Here is a 19,329-nt window from a genome sequence, read left to right as displayed (position 1 = left end):
ACTTCTATCAGTTTCTTCAGGCAAGACACAGCCATGCTCCCTCCTCCTCACACAAAGCTGTCATGCTCCTCCTCAGCCCAGACTGCCATTTCCTTCACCAGTGTGTTCCTCCACACCCCTAACTTCCCACACTTCCCACTGGGGAGGTTGCTGACCTTTACCTTTTTCCCAAGGCACTGCTGATGATAAATTTTCCATTTCACCAGGTACTTCTGCAGCAGGTGCTGCTGGTGGTGCTGTGCTGCCCTGTGCTGCTGAGCCCTCAGCATCAGACACTCCCTCATTAATTCTTTCCAGTGAAGAAACAGGCTCTGTAAATGCACTGTTAGGGGAAGATAAATCAATTCATGTACCAAAAGGAGACTATTCATCTCAGAGTATCAAGTGCTCAGCCACTCTTCCAAACTGTTTCAGCAATACTTAACTTGGACAACACTCAGCAGAAGCAGTATTCAGTATAGGAAAACTGTGAAATACTTCATGTAACAGACAGGGAGCTGTCACTTGCAAGTCTTCCCTCCTGCCACTGACATTCCTTATAACCTTTAGGAAAAGCCCCCTGTGCTTCAGAGTCCTTGTATCAAGAATGTACCATGGTACCATGAAAATACTTGCAGAGTTTGAGAGTCTTTCAGTAGAAATTACTAGAGAAAGACTGAAGCAGTAATTGATAAGACTAGCACTGCCCTCAAAGCAGATGTCTGAGGTTCTCAAAATTAGTCATGGAAAACTCTTTTGAGGAAGGAAGTGTTACCACCCGTTATATAGTACAAAGAACAAACAGAGAAACAAAAGTAACACAAGCAGCATTCAGCAGAGCACTGGAGTCCCAATTCACTCTCCATTCTGTGAGGACATCTTTTGTAAGCCAATAGGTCATCTAGACACTTCATCTGTACAGATAACACCACATACTGCCCTTGGCTCATTCACAAACAATGAGGACTTTTGAGAGTTCAACATCTACATCAGCTCACCTAAATCCAAATGTTTTCTGGCCTCCACCACAGCTGTTACCTTCAGGTGACGGTGACATGCTCGCAGCCAGGCAGTGTCTCTCCACTGCAGCAGCACCTAAGGATACAATGCAAACAGAGATGGGACACAGACTGGCACTGCAATGGAAAGGGATACAATGTACTCCCCCCATCACGGGTAACATGACCATTTCCACCTCATTTTTCACATAAGGCCCAGTAGACAATAAAAATTTCCTACAAATTAAATACAGAAGTATTTCAGAGGGTCCCCTTGGCATTTTTCAAGGTGTTCTTCTCTTTCATCCATCCCCTCCCTGCCCCACCTCACCAATACTACTATGCTATATCATGCTACTGGTTTTCCCTTCCTTCTAAGTAATGAGAAGAAGGAAGAGAAAAAGCCATGAGGTCACAGAGGCAAGTTTCAGAGACACCTGTAAAAACAAGATGAGACTCCCACTTTGCAGATCTCTTTTAGTAGTGGCCCTTAGATTTAAGTTTTTGGTCCTTCTAATTGTATTACCTGACCCCTGCCTGAACCAGCAGCTGTACTGAGACCTTGGCATCTGCTGTATAGATCCTACCTTTGACAGGATTGCTCTCCTGTAGTGCTCATCTGCCAGAGTAGTTGCCTTGGATTCATGTAGAAGAGCAAGGGCATTTTCTCTCCACGTACACAGCACCTGCCTGAAGGGAAAAAGACACACAAAAGTTAAAAACAAACAAACCCATTACAGCTGCATCTATAAACTCAGTTGTGCAAATCAACTCCTGCCCCTTCAGGTCTCTGCTTCTCTGAAGAGGCAGGGCAAAACACAACACACTCAGAAATCCAGCAGCTTCAGCTGAGCCAATCAGGTTCTGCAAGTGACTCAAGCTGTATAGCATTAAAACAAATAAGGTAATTAAAACTAATGTAACTACAACCAATGCAATGTGAAAATATCTTCAATTGGTCTCCTCACTGTAATGCAAGAAAGGCTCTGCATCTTCCAGGCTGCTTTAATACCTTAACAGACAGGGAATGATGCAGTTTGCTGTCTGATGACTCTTGCAGGACTAAACAGAGATTTAAAAAATACTCAAGCAAAACAGATAGCAAACAGGAAGAGGTTGATTTCTTTTAACCAGATGACCTGCATACAAAGAAACAGCAATGCATAGCAGAGTCAAGTCCCAGCACACTCAAACATTCAAAAAGTTACAAAGGTGGCAGTGAAAGAAAGTAATGAATTTGACTGCAGTGCAGTCACTTCTCTCATGCTGCCTAGGAAGAGGCTCACCACAGCAGCAGTCGAGTGTGTTCTTTCTCCTTCTCAGCTACTTGATACAGAATGCACTGCATGTTTTGTTGGTAAATCTGAAAAAAAATAGTATTGAGAGATAAATTTACCTCAACTGTTAACACCTGTGAGGAGAGGAAACATCTAGAAACTCTTACTAGCATCTAACTAACTCTTACTAACTCATAATTAGCACTGGCAGTAAACTACAGGGGGAAAAAGTATAATAAAAAATATAGCCACTGAAATCAAGTACTGCTTTGCTGTGACAGTCACTACAATAGTTAATGCTAGCTGTGATACACCATTCACCAGTGCTACAAGATTACCTTGGTTCTGCTCCAAAAAGCAAGGCTGGAGCTCATACAGCCCTACAGACAAGAGCCTCCATTCTACCTTGCACACATGGTGTGTACGTGCCTCCAGTGAAGCAGTGTGGGAGCTCTTCAGCTCTCACTGAAACACTACAGCACATACAGACAAATGCCTCAAAAAGGCTGCTCCATCCTACCTTCCAAGCTGCCAAGGTCTTGACCAGCAACACATGTCGATAGTGCAGGTCTGCTTGCACCAACTTCCTCCATTTCTCACGCTGATGTCCCACATACTAGAAGGGGGAAATGGAAAAACACCAAAAGATACGCACACATGAAGGAAGGAAAACAAGTAATGACAGAGGAAGGAGGGAAGGGAGTATTTCCAGTCTCTGGAGAAACATCAATCCTTCACCTTGCTGTAACAGCTTTTCACTCAAACCAGTGCTGCACTCTGCTATGTCCCCAAAAGGCCTCACTGAGATGGGATTTTTCTCCTGCCCTTTGTAGGAATCCTCTTGAAGACTGATGTAAACCACTCAAGTTAACAGATCTGCACCAACACAGCAGCTCCAACTACAAAATTTCTCATAAATTCTCAAGACATGTTGTAAGACACATCTGGTGCCTCATATCATGGTAAGGAAAAGGCTCACCATGTAAGTGACAGTGTTTGCTACAACCTGTAACACAAATACAGGCCATGATAGACCTGGCTGCAAACTTCTGACTTAAGTTTTGACAACACACCCAGTACTGGGTAGGGACAATTTCATCACACTAACTCTGATTACATTCCCAGGTACATCTAAACCATATTCCTATTCTCACCATATCTAGATACATGAACAAAAAAAATTCCCTCTCCTCCCCACACAGTTCCTGTTCTACCCACACCAAACTGGTTTTATCCACATGAAAAGGGAGGAGAGCTTAGGAATGCCTAGTGTTTAAAATAAACAATTTAACTTCTAGCCATACGGGTGCAAGCAATTCAAACATAACAGAAAGACTTCAAGCTCTCCCCCATCTATTAACTCTCTCACCTCTCTCCATTTGTTCCAAGTCTGCTGCAGACACTTTGAACAGTGAAATCTTAAAGCTTCTGTCTCCTTGAGCCTCCTATAAGAGAAATAATCATTTGTCCTACAATGCAATCCATGATACAGGACACTTCTAGCACAGACTTGAGTCCACATTTGTTATTTTCAGTAATTCATTTACTGAAAGACAGCTTAGTAGACTCCAAAGCACAAAAAAGGAGTAAGCACCATTGTGAATTAAATGCTGTTTGTCCAAAGTAGACTGCCACAGGGCCAATCCAAATCAGTATGTTTGCAAAAATTCTTACTCTATTTCTCTCTCATGAGTCTTTTGTTTCCACAGACAGAAGGCCTTTAGCAGCAGCTGGTTACTGTAGTGATGTCCTGCATGAACCAAGCCCTCCTGCTCCTCCAAACGTGCAGCTGTTCTCCCACGCCAGCGGCACCAGAAGCAGCGCAAGAGCTGCCTTTCGAAATGAAGGACAGCCTGAAATGGATGGGAGGTGGCAATGAGTGCACAGCACAGACAGCTACAAAAAACAGGAAACAACTCCTTAAAGATGACATGCACAGAACTGTCCAAAGTTTATTCCTCTGAGGCTGAACAGCAATGGACACACCACCAAAGCCCCTTTGCGGTGAGGTAATATAATGTGCTCTGGACGTACCTGTGTGCACGTGGATAGGGGAGCTGTTACCAAACACCAGCAGGCCAGAGAGAGGAAAAACACAAGCTGATAAATAGCATGTGAAGGACTCCTAAGAACTGATAAGTTCCAGAAACCAGTCCTGTTGAACGTACAAGAACTGATAATCTCCCTCCACCAAGGGTGAGCCGTATCTGCACAAAGACTCCCACACGTGTTACTGTCAACTTGGAGTTGTGTGAGAGACCTCATAAAGACCACAGTGGCTGCTGGATGTCAAGTCTCCAGGACTATATACATATATATATACACAAACACCTCCTTAGAAAATGAAGGGCCTATCTAGACACTTATCTAGACACCTATCTAGAAGCAGCTAATTTCTCACTACAACCCTGCACTTCTTAAATGGGCTGGGGTTGGCCATTTAGAATTATTATTATTATTATTATTATTATTATTTCAACAAAGTAACTATGAGACACTGTGAGAAAGAGAGAGCACACACACATTTACAGGATGAGGGAATAAGTGAGTTAACTATGAGAATGGAAATCCTCTAATCATAACTTGATTCTATTATTTAAAAAACTGCTTAACTTAAAGAATGTGATTAGTAAATATTGGTTGTAATCTGTTTCTCCTGACTTGATCCCTCACCATGGAAAAGGGAATTTACAACAACCAAGTCCATCTCATGATAACTCATATTCACAGACAGTGACTATGAAATCATCCCCTCTATTTCCTAAGCAAGGTGCAAGAGTTACATTTACCCTCTTCTCTCCCATTCGATATTCTTGCAGCTTGCAGGCCTTCAGCAGCCATGTGTCAAATACCTGCCTCATCAACACCCTCCTGGCAAGCAAAAAGGGAAAATGTCAGCATTTTGTCAGAGAGAATTCCTTCAGAAAACATATTGATCTTATGAATGTCAGCTGACTAAATGAACCTAAGAGCTAAGCTTAAACACTCTCCCTCTTACATTCCACAGAGAAGCAGGAGATGTGAATTGTTCATTACTCACAGAAAATGTCAAAGCAATTGCTATCAAGTCATGCCCCCAAAAGCATTGCCACACTTAAGAAGAGAACCAAAGGCCCACAGATTCCATATTTGTACATGTTTGTATTAATATTTCTCTGCATACCTGTAACGGGCATGAGCCACTGATGTTAAGGCCTGCTGCTGTTCTTCCTCCTTCTCTTCCAAGCGGGACTTCCAATGGTTCCAGTACTTCTGCAGCACCTGAAATAAAACAAGACACAAAACCCTTCGAAGATATCAAGTGAGGAGAAGAATGCAAATAAAGAAATTAATAAAGTCCTAATGAAACTGCATCCTGCACTGCTTCATATACCAAACTTTATAACCTCTTACAAGTTTTTCTGGTAAAAGAAAAAATCCACCATAAACACAGAGAAATGAAAAACTAAACATATTTAAGAGTGGCAGTTGACTCACACAGATTTTATGTGGCTATTAGTATTTAAGAACAAAGCCACTGCTGTAATAAAAAAGTACTTTTGTAGGTGGAAGTCAACAGGACAGCTCAAGACAAACTGACACAAGAACCTGTCAGGTTTTCAGTGGGGATTACTGGGTCTCAAGGAGACATGAGCAGTTGTTGGTTGCTGTAAAGACATTTATTATACGAATGCATCAGTCTCAAAGGCAAAGAGTTCAGAGAGTTAAAGACCATACTAAAAGCTTCTGGCATAAAGTTCTGAATCCTGAGCAGCAACTTCCCAGCACAGAGTTTCACTGGTCCAGGCCACAGAAGAAGTTGCAGTAAGTCTTCTTCTTCTTCTTCTTCTTGATGCTGCTGTAGTTGTTCTTTTTTGGGTGCGTGCTTGTCTGAGTGAGTGTGATCCCCAGTACAGGGGATTAAATTTCTAAATCATCCAATCAGCTAAAAACACTATTCCAAAAAACATTTTTTCTACACCAATCTAAGCTTATTTCTTAATTCATGAAAGCAGTGTTCATTTTACCTAAATCTTACATATAGTGTATTATCTGTTTATGTGAATAATCCTATCTGTTCCATCTAAGAATGCAAGTTGTGTTTTCATTATGTCTGGAGTTAAGTTGTATTTGTGTAGAGTAATATCACTGAACTTTAAACTGGGTAATAGGACTTTTTCACTAGCTAACACAGACTCTTAAGGCATTTAAGCTATATGAGAACTTACTTAAAACTAAAACTTATACTCTATATCTGTGGCTTAATAGATTTTAAGTTTCTCTAAAGGCTGTAACTCTAAAGGCTTTAATTCAATGCCTGGATTTCTTTTTCTCCCTGAGTGACTCAGAGGAGTTTCTACTTCATGCATTCCAACAAGAACCGAAGTCAAACTCACTGTAACTCGATGCTGACGGGATGACAGATTTGTTCTCATTCGCTGAAGTCGAGTGTCCAGGGCATTCTGCCGAAGACCCTTAAAGCCAAGTTCCTGTAACAGCAAGAAATAAACACAACTTTCATTTGTAATCCAAATCAGGTAATTTAGAAGTGATCTACAATCCTAGAATCCCTTGAGAGGGGGCAGAACATGGTAAATAGCATTACAAGAGTATCCTACTTCAAATCACTAATCATCCTGCTCTTATAATCACTAATGCTTTCACTTCATGATTCAAACCAGTTTATTGGTATTCTTTTAATGACCAGTATTGATCCAACCTTGAAAATAGCTCAGTACCAAAAAGCTGGAGGCTTGCTTGTCCCCACCTTTCAGACAGCCTTCAGGGATTTATTTTTTCTTTAAGAAAAAACCCTAATACCTAAACAAAACCCCAAAATACTCAACTACTTGCACATGCAGCAAGCCATCTTTGGTCTCATGTGAAAAGCAGCATGCACACATTACTGCAGAGAAGAAAAAATAATTCTTGTAGCAAACTGCAGAAGAAAAAAAATCAAGGGAAAAGGCAATCTCATGGTGGAATGGCCAGGGAGCAGGTAACACAACACCATCAAGAAGAATCCACTTCAGCAGTTTCCCAATTGGAAGAACAGCTGTTCTGGAGAGCAGCACCATTTTCCCATTTGGATTCAATTGGCAGATTCCAGAACAGCTGAAATTTAGAAACCTAGTGTATCTCCCACTTTACACCCACACACCACTGTCAGTGTTACAGGGACACTCCACAGCCCCTCCCACCTGGCATATAACAGTGCTCTTACCAACAGGTGACACTTGTAGTGCTTTTCAGCCAGCTCACACTGCTGAGCCTCTTCAACACACAGCACAACATCTGTCACTGAGTTAAAGTATCTTTTACACAGCAACAACCTTCTCCCACAGAGGGGCACTACATCTCCATCTAAATTTGCTTCAATGTTTGAATGTCCAGCACTGGAGAAGTTCTGACTACAGTCAAACTTTTAGATTTTGCTGGCTTATCACAACATGTTTCTAACTCACTCTTAAGTAACAACCATAAATTATCATCTACAGGCTCTACCATACTCTTATACAGCTGCTAATATACTGTAATTACAACAGTTTAATGACTTGTTAGTATGGCATTACATACACCTATCTAATGACAACATTTGTTGTCACTTGTGCTACTGCACAACATTCCTGCTTATTAACTGGATCTTCCCCCTGCGGGAATGTTTCTAACTTGTGTTTGCTAGGGACTAAACACAGATTGGATACAGTGCTTCCAGTGTGCAAAGACTCTCCATAAGGCAGTCCTTGCTGCTTGTTTTTCCAGGTCCCTTTGGTGAGCATGCATTCTTCTGCTGCACTCCCACGACAGCTGCCAATCGGAGAAGCAGCGCCGGAGTGTCCTGCTTCGGTGAAACTCTTGGGCCAGCTCTGGAAGACAAACACAAATCACTCATGGCTTGTTCTGTCCTAGGCCCATTCGTATCAATGAGATCCTGGCATCTGAGCCACTGGTTCACAAAGCTCTAACACTGAAAAATGGTTACAAGAATTCACATTAACGCTCAGCTACAGATCATATTCTTCCTATTGATCATAAAGGCAGTTTTAAAGCAGTAACCTCCTGTACTGACTTAAGAGAGGGAAGCTGAGACACTTGTTCAATATACTCAAGCTTGCTTACATTTCAGCATACTCCTATTACTAGTTCCTACATATCCATATTCTATTCCACTGCCACCAATCAAAAAGCAATTCATACAAGTATCAGAACTCATTCCCATTCAAAGGAAGAAACAAAAGAACTGATGTAATAATCTTCACCATCCTATAGGAGTTGTGATTTGGCTAATTATCAAGAAAATCCACAGACTGACTTATCAAAGTCTTGAACACATCCTTCTCACAGATAACTCAGTCAAAATACAATAGACAATATGCAAGTTTTCATTGAGGGAATTGTAAAGCATTTTCTTTTAAATCCCATGGAAAGCAGGTGAACTTCCTGACAGCTCAGCACATGAGCTGAGCCAGCCAGGCCTGTCACAGTGTACAGCCCAAGCTGCATCTCGTGACCTGCAGGGCAGACATTGCAGTGTCTCCTAGAAGAGAAAAAAACATCACTGTGCCCTCAGCAAAGGGGCTGAGCCCTGTTCTGTCCTAACTCACCATTTTCACTCACCATTCTGGTGTTTCTTTACTCTCTGGAGGTTCAGGTATCCCAGCCATGCTCTCAGGCATCTCCTCAATTCCCAGTGCTGATGGTGAGTTACTGCCCTGGTGCTCTTCTGCTTCTCATTCCGGGTGTATAAATACAGCTCTCGCCACTGCAGCCAAGCCTGAAGGAACAATTAAGGGACAAGAACAGTAAGGGGGGAAAAAACAGACAAGATTAGGGAAGTAGAACAAAGACAAGGAGAAGGAGAACATGTGCAATAAGAAATTCCATATAAGTTATAAAGGTGAAAGCCACGAGCAATGAGGTTCCTCCCCCCAAAAAAAGGGAAAAAAAACCAATAAAAGCCAAAAAAACACCGAAGGAATGTCAGCATAGAAAAGGTCAAAGATTTTTTCCCCTCTTTTAAATACTTTCACACTTTATCCCATTAAAAAGACCAATATAATACTTCTCTTTTGCCAACAGGCTTTCTTTCAGAGTATTTTCATATAAAAGAGAATCACATCATGAGATACTGTAAGACTTCCCAAGTCACAAGATTCTTTCCTTAGCAGAATACTGCCCTAAAACAGGCCATGTTGCATCTTACAGCACAGGTCAAATTAAATACCATCCCTTCTTTTTAATGAAATGGACAAAAAGCCACAGTTTCAGTGAAAGAAAGAAAGAAAGAAAGAAAGAAAGAAATCCATGCTGTTTTCACTTCAGCTAAGATCAACCATCTGGACAATACTCTCAGTCATCTGATTTAGTTTAAAGTACGCCTGCAAGAAGAAGAAAGATAGACTTGATGAACCTCAAACTCTGACTGGTTTGTTGCTGTAACCACTTCCCTGGGGAGCCTGTTCCAGGGACTGATCACCCTCTTGGGAAGTTCTTTTTCCTAATGTCCAGTCTGAACTTGCCCTGACACAGGTTCCTTCCATTTCCCCATGTCCTGGTATGATATTCAATCATAAGTACTGCAATTTGCAAAGTAAATGAGTACAAGTCCTAATTTTTATTCATCTGCAACATTTTTACATGTGTACAACTTAAACATTAGAAACGGCAGTAGCTGAAGCTCCTGAGACTTACTCGAAATTGCAGGCTCTGGGCCCAATGCTGCAGAGCCAAAATATTCATTTTATGTCCAGAGCATTTCTGGTAGTGTTGTCTTCTCCACACTGCCCATGAAATGCTGCCAAAACAATGTTACAGACAAGTTCAAACACGAGTGCCATAATATGGTGCAAGAAATCACTTTCATCTCACTGGAAAAAGGTATGAACAACAATCTTTTCAAAGAACTGCTGTCCACTATCCCACATTGCTCCAAGTCCCATCCAGCCTGACCTTGAACAGTTTCAGGGATGGGGCATCAACATTATCTCTGGGTAATCTCTGGGTTTCAGTGCCTCACCACCCTCAGAGAAAAGAATTTCTTTCTAATATTTAATCTAAATCTACCCTCTTTCAACTTAAAGCCATTCCCCCTTGTCCTCTCACTGCATGCCTTTGCAAAAATCACTCTCCAGCCTTCCTGTAGGCTCCCATTAGGTATTGCCAAGCTGCTATATAACATCTCTTAAATTCACAGTCTGTGGGTGTGCCAGAGGAACTCACACATCCCAGAAGGCAAAAGAATTCTTAAAAAAAAAATCAAACACCGAACAAAGTCACTGTTTCACTGCAGGAAAAGATAACATAACACAGATAAAAGCCATGGCCTTATGGTCAGTGCCTCTCTGCCTGTCTGTATTCCATCCTTACCGCAAACAGCTTCTTTCCCTGAATGCCAGTGCCACAGACTGCATCCCATGTTTTGTCCTCTGAACATCAACATAAACCAGCCAGTGCTGCCAGGTCCTGAGCAGAGTTTGCTTCTTTGCTGTGCACGACAAAAAACGGCAGCATCTTAAATTCACCGCAGGAATCTGGCACATCTCAACCACTCCATCACAGACCGACCCCGATTCCTGTGTCCTCAATCTGCAGGGACACCTTGTGGGAAAGCTTGAAATGACAGCGACCCTCCCTGTGGTCGAGGTTGTCACACAGAGGTCTCAGAATCGCTGACAGCACCGTCCATGCCACTTGTTCACAGCAGCGTGAATTATCGGACAATGGCCCATAATCGCTTTGTCTTCAGCGCTTACAGGGGAAATAACTGTAGAACAATAGTCAGCATAACGACTGTACTAGGTAAAAATTAGAGGATTTTCTTTGGATTGTTTAAAAAAAAAGAAAGTTCATCAGGTTCATCCGTTGCTTTTCAAGAGTTATTCTCTACTACAAGCAGAGAAATCAACCAGAAACAAGTCAACACTATTTAGTAGGCTGGTCATGCAGCTAAAAACAGAAGTGGTGTCACAAATTCCAGTTTGCCACTTAGTGCAGTGCATTGCATATTCTCCTCCCAAAAAGCTGGCTTGTCAGAACTGACACTACTAAAGCAAAGTTACTAGAAAAAAGTCATTGATTCTATGCCACTTTACACTTACACATAAAAAAACCCCCAGACTTTTCTTTTTTAGGATTTTCTTGTGAATCAAGCATTAACCTACCTTGAAACAGGTCACCTTTTTCTATTTCTGACCAAGTAACACACAGCTTCTGCTGTAAATACTCTGGTCTCACTCAGTAAGAAAGGAAGTCTGGATAGCCTGTCAGTTTGTGTCCAATTGTGCCAGTCTCTATGACATTCTGAGGTTACTTTCATGTGCAAAGAGAGCAGTTAATTTATGCTGCAAATCAGCACAGAACAAAACCTCGGTATCATCTTTAAACAAGGCTCAACCTCCCCTCAGCAAAACATATTCCCTGAACCCAAGAAAGTTGCTACCAGTGCAGACAGCTCCAAGTCAAATCCCTTGCAGAGCAAAGAACCTACACAATAAAGACCAAGGCCATTTCAAAAGTTTGGGCTTCTTTCAGTTGCAAGACACAAGCTGGAAGGAACAGTCAATAGACATAAAATAAGTGCAGTTAAAAGCACAGGGAACTATTATCTAATGTCTATAGCAAAAGTTGATAGAGAATTCCAGTAAAACATTCAATCAAAAAACATATTGTGATTAAGTTAAAAAAAAAAACAAAACAACCAACTGAACAAAAAAACCACCAAAAATCAAGCCACCTCCTCAAAAACAAAGAGTGCAATCCAGAGCAGATGGAGAGGCCCCTAAGCTTATTCACTGACATCCCTAATGACTATATAGCTACACCCCTATAACAGAACCCCCCTGCCATCTGCTCCTGCCATGGGGTGGGGGAGCTCAGGGTGCAAACAGGCACAGTGGACACAGATTCTGGTAAATAATTCCCCTGGAAACTCCCATCTCACTTATGTCCCCAAACACTGGTAATTACCATCACTTCACTTACCATGAGACTCTGCAACATAATACTTGTTCCTCTTTCCTTGCTGTTGGCATACATAGGCTCTCCAAACCTTGAATATCAAATTAAGGAGTAAATGCCTGAAAAATGAAAGAAGTGCCATTCAGTAAAATATGAAAATAAGCAATGAAAGCATTGCTCTTGGCCCAGATGGATGGAACTTGCTCATTGGTTTTTAATTGCTCATACACACCCCAATGGGAAGTCATTTCACTAACCTGTAATGGTTGTCTGCTCTGAGGTCGAGCTTCTTCTCTCTGCAAACTGTCCACTGCTCCTTCCACACTCCAAAAGTCTTTTGAAGAATCTTCTGATCATAAAAACATCTAAACAGTTGAAAGATTTGGACAGGAGAAATGTCATATAGGTTTCCAGAGTCACCACAAATCAGTTTTAAGGAAGATTACATCACCTCTTCTCTCCAGGCCTGTCTGATTAGCCTAACAACATCTAATTGCATTTAAAACCACTACTCTACCATAACACTTTATTCCACAACTCTATGAAGTACTGCATCAAGCAATCACTTTACTGACTGTAAATACTTCACATAAAGACAAAGAATAAAAGACAGATGTTGTTAACTTGTCAAAAATCTGAGTACCAGTTGACTTGAGACCTTCACATCTTTTGTCCCCAGTTCTGTGTTTTACTATAACAACCAGAACAGTAGATAACAATACCTGTATTTTCCTTTTTAATTTTGTTCTTTGCTATTTTAACACAGAATATTTTATATACATAAATAAATACAAAAGCTACATCAGATTTTATAACGCTTTTATCATGTAATAACAGCAGAAAACCAGCAGAATTTTAGGCCCAGAATACCTAAAAGCCTCTCATATCAATCCTCTCACAAGTTGCAATTCACAGCCACCTACCCCAAACCAAGCTTCTAAGTCATTCCAAGCACTCATGCAGAAAAGGAAAAAAGAAAAAAGAAATGAGCTATGTGCTATTTTTTTGGACTTGGTGAATTAATGGTATTGCACATGCACTAACAGGTATTACAAATTAAAGCTATGGAGAACCAGGGACTTTTAAATCTACAAAGGCAATTCATTATTGCTTGTGCTCCTTGCTGGTCTTTATAAAATCTATTTCCCCTAAAAAAATAAATCCATCATTGTGCTGAATTGATAGACAGCCAAAGTAGTGCCAATTAAGAAGATGGGACAAGAGGAACAGTGAGGTTCACAGGACAACTTCCATTTACCAACAAAGACAGAAACAGAATATATTTGATACAGAAAAATGAAACTGAATGACTAAGGGTCTGCTTTTATTCCAAATGCAAGTCTTCCCACTGGGAACTGCTTCAGTTCCCAAGGGTGTGGCCAAGCAAAAATGAACATGCAAATTAATGCAAAACAAGAAATTAATATCAAAGCACAGGGTTTCAGTAGCTCACAGAACACTGACAGCAGAACAGAATTGTCTGTCACAGGTATTTCCAAGTCAGACAGATACCAAACATATACAGGTGTACATTAAGAACAACAGTGCAAATAGTAATATTAACTGGATTTCATATTAAGAGTTGGACTCAATGATCCATTGAGTCCTTTCCAACTCAGAATCATCTGTGAAATCTCTGTCATCATAACTTTTGGAAACAGTTAAATTTAAAGCAGGTATCCCAATCATGTCCCATCCTTTATATGCATATACTGTTCAATTTTATCAAACACAGTTCCTGTGAAATAGGTTAATAAAAGTTTAACCACAATTATTAAAGAAAAAAAAAAAACAAACCAAAAACCAAAGACAACAAAAAAAAAAGCAAGAGCAAAAAGCTACTCAAAGAAAATCTTCAAGTGATCTCAAAATACATCCAAATATTTTCTTGGTAGCCAGTACTCTCTTAGCCCAATGGTTTACCACTAAAATAAAAATAAAACAACCAAACACAAAACAAACCGACAAACAAAAAACACAACAAAAAAAACCAAACTACCTCTGAGTTATGAAATTTTATCTACCTGGCTTTGGAAGGGAGAACTTGTCCAAATGTCATTTTTGCCCACAGACAGAAAAACTTCCTTGCTAGATATCTGGAATTCAAGGAAAGGTTAGTTACCTTTGTAGTCCTCCTCTGCAAATCCCCAGGCAATAGTGATAATAAGAATTTTTATTCTAATTTCAGTACTAAAAGTAAGGGTCTATTTTTCAGAGATCAATGCATATATTAAATATTTAGACCCTGAAAATATTACTTCTTCCCACCTCCCCTCAGCAGTTCCACATCTCCACAAGTTTCTCCCAGCACCAGCTCAGCTCACTAATGTGTTGCTGTGACAATATCACCTTTCCCTTCTCTTTTCCCAATGGATTTCAGAGTTAATTGGAGGGCCCCAATAAGCACCAAAAGCTTTCACAAGGTAATTAGTTAAAGCACACAGCCAGGAAGGGGTTCTTAGGAACTTCAGCTCCCTCTTTCAGCAGGTCTTAGCTGCTCCATCAGCTCAACAAATGATGGGATTTTAATCTCTACACAATTACATCCCATCTTTGTCAAGATTCTTTCAACAAATAAAATAAGGAAATAAAAAACACTAGAGGAAGGCAAGAAGAAATCATTACACCTGGCAGTGTATCAAAGAATATTGTTAAATAGCCATATTTAAATTTGCCTTTGAAAAATAAATAATATGTGGGTCTTGACTGTCAATCCTCATCCTCAAATTAAAACAAGAACTGTCTGCCATGGCCATGAACTAAAACTTCTGCTGTAAACTGCACTGGTACTACTAAACCCAGACATTTTTAGGTCTGATCTCCTGCTCCATTTAGTGAAAAATATATTTTGTACTTATCACCTGCTTTGGAATTTTTTTGACATTCTTCTTTGACTCTGGGTATACTCATCTTGACCTGGCTTGTCATGACCTCTGTCCTGAAATTCATGTGTTGCAGACTGGGGAGCAACAGATTGTCCAGCTGCATGAACTTGATGCTCAGGTGGTTGCTGGATTTCATGCATTATCAGGGATTTTGAACTTAGAAGGAAAGGAGAAATATTTTGTGAAAAACGATATTACCTGCAAAGAAGTGGCATTATTTCAATAGCTAGGTCTGTAACAAAGGTATCTAATCAAATACAGAACATGATAGCTACAAAATGCTAAAACATTTATTATTTCTTTATCAGGTGTTTTTCAGTATTTGGAATTTTCAACTTTCCCCAACACAAACAGGAAGATATATTTCAGTGTCATGTCACAGAGAACTCTTTTTCTCCTGTAAAGTTGAAATGAAAAATCACTCAAATGCATTTGTGTGCACACAGGGTGTCTTCACAGAGCTCTGACTGGGGTTTTCTGCCTTCCAGTCTCAAATATATCAAAGTATTCTGTCTACTGCAGATATATTCTCTTGAGCACTAATGAACTTTCCATTTCAACATAAAATGCCTTTTACAAGTTCTTTAGTTTTGTTCATATTTTAACTGTGTTCCTCCCTAAAAAAAAACCCTGAAAATCTCTTCCTGTTTTTACATATTCATTATTAAAAAAACAAAATTAGACATATTTTTCCATCACACAGTTTACTTTCACATGTAGTTCTAATCTGAAAAATAACTGGTGTGGTTTTATGAATTCTAAATATTTTTTCTTGGTAATTTTCTGAAAACAAGGATAAAAAAAGTCCTATGCAGATAAAACTTGCTGCACCGGTCCCACTGAAGTTTCTTTCCCAAAACAAATGCTGCCACCACCCTGAAAATTTGCACACTGGAACCACAAACACATTCTTGAGTCCCAGAAGAGGATAATCTGAAATCTCACCCTAACAATCTCCTGAACTGAGCTAGGGAAAACATGGCTGCAGCCAGAAAAAAAAATATGTTGTTTTCACAAAGTGACTGGAACAATCCAAGTTTCAAAAGTTCAGCTGAATAACCACTATTAACAACAAATCACTGGGAAGAAATACAGTAAGTTTGGCTTGTTCCAGCAGGTTGCAAAGAGTTTAAAAAAAAAAAAAAGTTAATGGAAGAAAACAAGATCTGTATTTTGTGTGAGAAATTCTTGTTCTATAAAATATTACCTGAATGATTTCTGAAAGAGGCAGGCCCTGTCCAGCAGACAGAAGAATTCTGTTCACATCAAGATGTGCAGTTAAGGTAACTCTCTGCACTTCTGTAGAGGAGTTTCAGGCACTTTAAAATTGATGCAAAACAGTTTTTAGCACAAGTTCTTGTACACACCTATTAGGCCCTACTCCCTTTGAAACTATTTCATCTGCCCCAAAGGTAAATGTGGTCTGACCATATGCAATTACAACCTTACACAAAGGAGTTGAAAAAATCCAACTTGGGTAAAACATGCAGAAGTTTTGTATTAAAATATAAGGTGTGTGAATATCTAAGTTTTCCAATATATGTACTTTTAAACAGATTATTTCTCTATTTGAATCATTCTTATGTTCTGCACATATTTAATGATGACAGCCTATGTCCCCCAAAATTTATGGCACGTGACAATACTGAAAAACCAGTCAAAGAAGGATCATTTCTCCCTTGTAAGGTTAGAAAACAAAAGCATGGGAAGAAAAAGAACTAGCATGGAGTAAATCTGTGGCTGGACCAACAACTGTGTTGTTCCAGTCTAATATTTCAAGCTCAAGAACATCAGTTTTATATATAAATGTTAAGATAATGTAAACCCACGTAAAGCTGGGTTTCATGATCAGTTTGGGGGTGAGATGTTTATTGTTTTTTACTTTGCTTTTAAGCAGAACATTTTCTGGTTAACAAAGTTCCATAAAGACTACTAAGCCCTTCTGTGAGAATAACATCAGCAGCTGACTCTTTTTCACCCTTTTTTAAAAATACTATGTTCCTCTCCTTCACAAGCACTTAGAAATGAAGGAAAAACAGTGAGTTCCACCTAGCTCCAGTGAGAACTTCTCCATGTATGGAACCCTGTGACTTCCAAAGGTCCCAGGAAGAGTCTGACTCTGTAAAAGCACCTGGAATTATGGTCAGGAATCTCCTTTGAAATGTGAGATCCAAAGTGGATTTTTCTATAAGCATTGGTTAGGGTGTGATAGAAAAAAAAAACAACAACAACAACAAACTAAACCCAAAAACCCAAACAAAAAAAAATCAAAATAAAAAACAAACAAAACAACAAAAAGAAAAAATTTAAGACAAAACCCGACAAGATTTTTCTGGAGTTTTACTGCATGAAATTCTCTTCAGTAGGTCACTATACTTTGAATGTTTTTTGCGCTTATGGACAAACACTGGAGACCCACGCGGCGCTGCTCCACAACCCCGCCGTGAGGGACCGCAGGAGCCGCCCCCGCCCCGCTGAGGGCGCCACAGATCCCGGCACCGGCGGATGCGGCACCGGCACACGACACGGACGGGCAGCTCCGAAATTTGCAGGGAAATCCACTGCAAAGGGGAGAGAAGCGGAGGGAAGGACCAGAAACGGGGGAAGCCACTGCAAAAGGGACAGAAGCGGACGGAGACATCAGCACCTGAGGCCGCCCCGCCAAGAAAGGCGGGCGCTTCCCGCCCCCGCGCGGCCCCTGAGCGGGCGCCGGGGCGCCCCCGTGCGGCGGGGCGGGCGGACAGCGCCCCCGTGCGGCGGGGCAGGGCCGAGCGCTGTCCCGGCCCCCGGGAACGGCCCCGGTGCGACCGGGATTTACCGACCGCAGGCACGGACCGACCCGCACAGGGACAGCGGCTGAACGGCCGTGACAGGGAGCTGTTACTGCACTTGAGAAAAAACTGTGTTCTGCCCCTTCTGTGCCACTGGACATTCCTGCTGTGAGCATCAAGTAACAGGCACCTATGGTAGATGTGCCTTTGGGAGCCAAAAAACCTGTTAGCTCGCAACAGCGATGTGCACAAAGGTGACAGTGAAATACAACACAGTTCAGGCTTTCTCAAAGAGGCTGGTGGACCACTGGTTGCTATGGAGTCTCCCTGTGTGTTTGTTTGGGAAGTACTTGTTGGCTTCAAGAGACTTGGTAATAGTTACAGTGCTAATTAATGCAGCACTTCGTCGCGAAAAAAAGGGAGAAATATTTATTTCTCGTATATTTTTCTCGTTCCATAGGTAACCAGATTTTAATTTTGGTATTCAACTTCATTAGAGATCAGGGAAGAGAACACTTTATTCACCAGATCCTACACGAAATTTATTGTTCCTACATAGACCTCTCTGCCCAAGGTGTTTGGAAACCCTATGGCCCCGCTGGTTTCCCGTAGAATGGATGCAAGTGCTGGGGACAGAGCTGTGGGCAAACGGAGCAGGCGATCCCGCTCAGTAAATTCCTCAAACTTATGTTGAAAACAATGTCTGCTCCTTATTAGCAAAAACTGAAAGACTCTCCCAGCGCCTCCGAATAAGCTGCTACGCTCCCTGCACCAACCAAGTCCTGCAATCCTACGGCAGTGCCAGGTTCCGAATGACAGGAGCCCGGTGTGGGCTGAGAACAGCGGGACCCTGCTCTCACACTGCCGGGCTGGGCAGCGGGGCAGGCTCGGCCGGACCGCCCCGTCAGCGGCGGGAGCCGGGCCGCGCTCGGCGGGACGCGAAGGCGCTCTGGGGCAGCCCCCCCGACCAACGCGCGGGGCGAGGGGGAGCACCTGCCGAGCCCGCTCTCAGCCCTTCTCAGCCGCCATCGCCCCGCCGCTTCCCGCCCTTCTCTCACCCCGCGCTCCCCCTGAGGCGAGATGGGGACGGGGACAGTCCCGGGACGGGGACGGGCCGCTGCCGCCGCCGCCCCGCACATGGCGCGCACCGCATCCCACCGGCGGCCGCCTCCCCCGCAGGGCTGCCCGCCCAGACTGCCTGCAGGCCCTCGCGGAGTCCCGCGCCTCTCGTCACCCACCGCACCGCTCGCAAGGAGAGACGCCGGTTCCGCGGGCGGCGGGCGGCGGGGACACACGGCGGGAGCGCGGCCCCGCCGCCGTCAGCGCCTCCCGCCGCCTATTCGCGGTCAGGCGGCGGGCGGGGAGCCCCCGGCGCGCGCGCCCGACGCGCCTGCGCGCGGGGCGTTAAATGGGTGAGGAGCGGGCGGCGCGAGGCCCCGGCTACGGCGGCTGAGCGGAGGCGGCGCCGGGCGGAGCGGGAGCG

At 42.3% G+C, this 19,329-nt stretch overlaps 1 protein-coding gene across 8 annotated transcripts in view; it reads right to left on the bottom strand.

Moving 5' to 3' along the window:
• SFI1 (SFI1 centrin binding protein) overlaps positions 1 to 19,190 on the bottom strand; it is a 26,429-nt gene extending 7,239 nt beyond the window's left edge. For 2 of the 8 annotated variants that reach the window (XM_033518199.1, XM_033518200.1), the window contains exons 1-20: positions 16,283 to 17,771; positions 15,052 to 15,231; positions 14,215 to 14,286; positions 12,448 to 12,555; positions 12,215 to 12,309; positions 10,601 to 10,718; positions 9,926 to 10,028; positions 8,852 to 9,008; positions 7,939 to 8,100; positions 7,458 to 7,528; positions 6,631 to 6,723; positions 5,418 to 5,515; positions 5,044 to 5,125; positions 3,929 to 4,107; positions 3,624 to 3,699; positions 2,775 to 2,870; positions 2,264 to 2,340; positions 1,565 to 1,667; positions 978 to 1,074; positions 162 to 322 (exon numbers count right to left, since the gene is read on the bottom strand). In XM_033518199.1, coding sequence (XP_033374090.1) covers positions 162 to 322; positions 978 to 1,074; positions 1,565 to 1,667; positions 2,264 to 2,340; positions 2,775 to 2,870; positions 3,624 to 3,699; positions 3,929 to 4,107; positions 5,044 to 5,125; positions 5,418 to 5,515; positions 6,631 to 6,723; positions 7,458 to 7,528; positions 7,939 to 8,100; positions 8,852 to 9,008; positions 9,926 to 10,028; positions 10,601 to 10,718; positions 12,215 to 12,309; positions 12,448 to 12,555; positions 14,215 to 14,286; positions 15,052 to 15,215 — 2,112 coding nt within the window. In that variant the 5' untranslated portion in view covers positions 15,216 to 15,231; positions 16,283 to 17,771. Of the gene's footprint in view, positions 1 to 161; positions 323 to 977; positions 1,075 to 1,564; positions 1,668 to 2,263; positions 2,341 to 2,774; positions 2,871 to 3,623; positions 3,700 to 3,928; positions 4,108 to 5,043; positions 5,126 to 5,417; positions 5,516 to 6,630; positions 6,724 to 7,457; positions 7,529 to 7,938; positions 8,101 to 8,851; positions 9,009 to 9,925; positions 10,029 to 10,600; positions 10,719 to 12,214; positions 12,310 to 12,447; positions 12,556 to 14,214; positions 14,287 to 15,051; positions 15,232 to 16,282; positions 17,774 to 19,084 lie in introns of those variants that run through there. The other 6 variants (XM_015643664.3, XM_015643666.3, XM_033518202.1 and 3 more) reach the window with 6 other exon arrangements.
• Between the last annotated feature and the right edge of the window lie 139 nt (positions 19,191 to 19,329).

The sequence above is a fragment of the Parus major genome, chromosome 15 (assembly GCF_001522545.3).
Source record: "Parus major isolate Abel chromosome 15, Parus_major1.1, whole genome shotgun sequence".
NCBI classification, from domain to species: domain Eukaryota; kingdom Metazoa; phylum Chordata; class Aves; order Passeriformes; family Paridae; genus Parus; species Parus major.
This window is presented reverse-complemented; position numbering and strand designations above follow the sequence as displayed.